Source organism: Myotis davidii, unplaced genomic scaffold, assembly GCF_000327345.1.
Source record: "Myotis davidii unplaced genomic scaffold, ASM32734v1 scaffold685, whole genome shotgun sequence".
In the NCBI taxonomy this organism is placed as follows: Eukaryota; Metazoa; Chordata; class Mammalia; order Chiroptera; family Vespertilionidae; genus Myotis; species Myotis davidii.
In genome coordinates this window covers 389,106-390,509 of record NW_006295823.1, presented here as the reverse complement: position 1 = coordinate 390,509, position 1,404 = coordinate 389,106, and the positions used below count along the sequence as shown (strand labels likewise).

General features: G+C 64.8%; 1 protein-coding gene across 1 annotated transcript in view; it reads right to left on the bottom strand.

Moving 5' to 3' along the window:
- LHX9 (LIM homeobox 9) overlaps positions 1–1,404 on the bottom strand; it is a 65,161-nt gene that overhangs the window by 18,756 nt on the left and 45,001 nt on the right. Inside the window, exon 2 of the mRNA XM_015568443.1 lies at positions 76–284. Coding sequence (XP_015423929.1) covers positions 76–284 — 209 coding nt within the window. The remainder of the gene's footprint in view (positions 1–75; positions 285–1,404) is intronic.

Genomic DNA, 1,404 nt, shown 5'->3' with positions numbered 1-1,404 from the left:
CGTTCCCCGACGGGGCGAAAGGTGTGGGAGCCGAGGGAACGGGGACTGGGGGCCGGGGCGCAGGGGGGCGCGCACCGGTAGTAGTCCTCCTTGCAGTAAATGCTGCCGTCCTTGGCGAAGCAGGTGAGCTCGGACTCCAGGGCCAGCTTGCACTCGCAGCACTTGAGGCAGCGCAGGTGCCACTGCTTGTCCACCGCCAGCAGGTAGTACCTGTCGGCGATCTTGCCCCCGCAGCCGGCGCACAGCGCGGGCTTCTCGGGGCTCAGCGGGGGCAGGCGGGGGTGCTGGCCAGGGGACCCAGGGCGCGCGCGGGGGCCACAGCCCACAGCGGGGACACCTTCCCTCGGCCCCTGTGCGCCTCACTCCCTTTCCGCCTGTCCCCGCGGCCCGCTGGTCACCCGAGGACGCGCCGGCCACCCCGAGCCTCTTTGGAAAAGGCCTGGGCGCGCAGAGATGCTAGTTTGGTGCCTGTTTCCAAACCCGAACAAAATGAAAAAAGATGGAAAGTGTGGCTTTCGACGCACGCGGAGTGAAATCCGCGGGCATCGTGGTTGGGGAGCGGGAAGGGGATTGATTGTAAACGAACTAGATCACAATTGCGTCCCCGGAATCCCCAGGAGCAGGGAGAGGGGGAGGTTTTTGTGCCTGAGCTGGCGGTTTGGTCACAGAGTTCTGAGGGGGATGAACTGGGGAGAAGTCGTTCTCCCTCATTCCCGGGGACCTGGTCCTCTTTCAGGTCCAGGGGTGGAGTGCCAGTTCCCAGGGGGGGTCCTCAGGGCCGGTCCCCTCTGCCCAGCCCCAGGGCGCACACAGACCTTCGTCCTGGACGCCGGTTTGGTGCTCAAATTCAATCCCTGCCTGCGTCCCCACTGAAGATGGGGAGCCCGCGCCCGGATGAGCCCCCCGCTTGGGGAGTGTGGGGTGCTGGCTGTTTGTTTTGAAACAGGGTGACCCCTAAAAGGGGGTTGGAAAAGCTAAGCTCTGGCCATGTCCTTCAAGGCCTGCAGAAACGGTTCGAACGTTCCAGGGCACATGGGCGGGCCTGGAAAGTCAGGTTTCGCCCTTGACTCGGACATGGGGCCCCCGCGTAATTGGGGTTTTAAATGCGGAAACATCCACCCGCTGGGCTCAGGGCGGGTGGAAGGGGACCCCAAACGCGGCTGAGTGGCCCCAGGCTGCGCGCCCGCTGAGTCCATGGTTCCCCGTGCGGCGCCAATGGACCCCGCAGTTTCCCTTCCAGTTCGGGGTGCCGTTCTCGGCGGGAAGCGGCGGCTCAGAGATTATTAAAGGGTTTTTTTTTACGGGGCGGACGGGCCTGGGAGTGTCATGAACAGGAGCCAGGGATCACGTCGCTTTTCAGCTCCTTCTCGCCCCCGGGCTGCGCGCCCCGCTCCCCTGGCTCCT